This window comes from Poecilia reticulata, unplaced genomic scaffold, assembly GCF_000633615.1.
Source record: "Poecilia reticulata strain Guanapo unplaced genomic scaffold, Guppy_female_1.0+MT scaffold_296, whole genome shotgun sequence".
In the NCBI taxonomy this organism is placed as follows: Eukaryota; Metazoa; Chordata; class Actinopteri; order Cyprinodontiformes; family Poeciliidae; genus Poecilia; species Poecilia reticulata.
The window spans coordinates 76256-78236 of NW_007615071.1; the positions used below are offsets into that span (position 1 = coordinate 76256).

Here is a 1981-nt window from a genome sequence, read left to right on the forward strand (position 1 = left end):
TTTTTGTTGAAACCTGAAGATATTGTGTTGTATTGAATTAATATTTTTTACTGTTAAATCTGTTTGAAATGTTAATTTTTAAGGAGTTTATTTTAAGATTTTTGCATTTAGTTTGAACATTTTTATGTTACAAGTTTTAATAATTCACAGCACAAAGTTTTAGTCAGTTGATCCTTGAAAAGAAAAAAATACATGTGGAATTGTTCTGACAGATTATGGCTTATTTACTGGAAACATAAGAAATTGTATTTTTGAAAGGATGTTTTTCTCTTCCTGAATTCATTCATCCATTCTGTACAAATTTGTTCTGTAYCAATTGCTTGAACTGCATAATGAMGAAATTACTTAGAAGGACCTGCCTAAGATCATAGGTTAATCTAATTAAWGGAAAAAGTAATGTTTTTATCTAAATATTTGCAAAGAAGTTGTGAATCGGTCCTTGGATATTTCAATCTAGAAATTTGTAGAAAGGGACTTCTGAGACATCGTGGAGTCATAATCCTCAAATGGAGAAAGGATGAAACATTGGTTAAACCGTATGAGGAGTTGCTGGTCTGCAAAATTTACTTAGACTAATGAAAAATTTTGATTTTCACAGAACATTCCCAAACAACACGTAAAGCATTGTAGGCATTGGATTTATAAACACCAGAGGTCGGTTTTGGCTGCTAAGCGTGACACAACCAGTGATTTGGCAATTAAAATTATTTGTACTTGGGTTATATTTACCTGATTACATTTTTTTGATGGTATCAAACATTTCAGAACAAACATAAAACAAATATATTGGTTTTGTTTATCAATTGGATTAATTCAAAYAAATCACATAAAGAATCCATATGTTGAACTAGTCCTATAAATCAGACTAAAACCTGAATGTTTGTCTGCCAGACGTTACAGATCCACTCAGTACCGTTACAGCTGGTATCAGGTTCTGCTGCTCCTGCAGGTTGATCCTGTGRGTCTYTGCTGTGGTTCTGTGTGATGAAACCATCAGGTTGAAGCTTCAAGCACCAGGTCAAAGCTGCTTCTGACTCCAGAACAAACATCAGTTTGTCTTTTGTTCCTTTTGTTACAAGACCAGCCTGAAAAAGAAATTAAGTGTCATAGTACTCAAGATTTCAGAGTTAAGCTGGTCTCTGAAATCATGACATTACCTGGGTTGCAGAATCTCTCATAAACCGTTTAGATGAATTACCCCAGTTGGCAGGAACAGTTAGGACCCAGGTGANTTTAAATGTCTGCCACTCAATCTAAAACATTCTTGCTCTGACACATGCATACATGTGTAAATCATTACACACACCTGATTGTGACATGTTTTGATTTGTTACTGACWTAACAATGGCCGTATTGTGCAACAGTATTTTGTATAATACACAATAACGTAGCGAACGTTCTAGATTACAGAACAGTTTTTGGTGAATAAAAAAAACGTATTTGGTGAATAAAGTGGAGTAGACTTGCTACGTGTCAGATGACGGAAAACGTTGAAGTATCGTTTTTGCTTCAGCACGGATTCGCAGTTTAAACAGAGAGGTAATGAAATACAACAAACACTGACAGGCCTCTGCGTCTGCCTTTCTCTGAAGAACTACTGAGCAGGAGGAGACAGCCAGGTGAGGAGACACTGTTCTCATCTATCAATTCAGTATTTCTATTATATAGACATTAGGCTGCTGTTGTTGTGCTATTAGCTAGCTGCTAGCTAACGACTTTGCTAGCAAAGCAAGATAACTAAAAAGCTTCTTCCCTGTACCATTAATATCAGTCATTCTTCAGTATCGCTTATGCAATAAGGGCACATCGCCCATCCAAAACCGATCATCTCCATAATGGATATATGTCCAATCTTCTAATTTTCTTTGCTGCAAATTAACATTTYATAATTTGCTACATTTATTCTGGCGTTAGGTAAATGTATCTTGAAGGAGAATAACACTTAAAAGTCCAACAACGATATTCATTTAGAATTAAAAAT

General features: G+C 34.9%; 1 protein-coding gene across 1 annotated transcript in view; it reads right to left on the minus strand.

Annotated features, from left to right (window-relative positions):
• LOC103460800 (uncharacterized) overlaps positions 1–1981 on the minus strand; it is a 48591-nt gene that overhangs the window by 30753 nt on the left and 15857 nt on the right. Inside the window, exons 6-7 of the mRNA XM_017303480.1 lie at positions 1158–1253; positions 914–1085 (exon numbers count right to left, since the gene is read on the minus strand). Of these exons, the coding sequence (XP_017158969.1) occupies positions 914–1085; positions 1158–1253 (268 nt within the window). The remainder of the gene's footprint in view (positions 1–913; positions 1086–1157; positions 1254–1981) is intronic.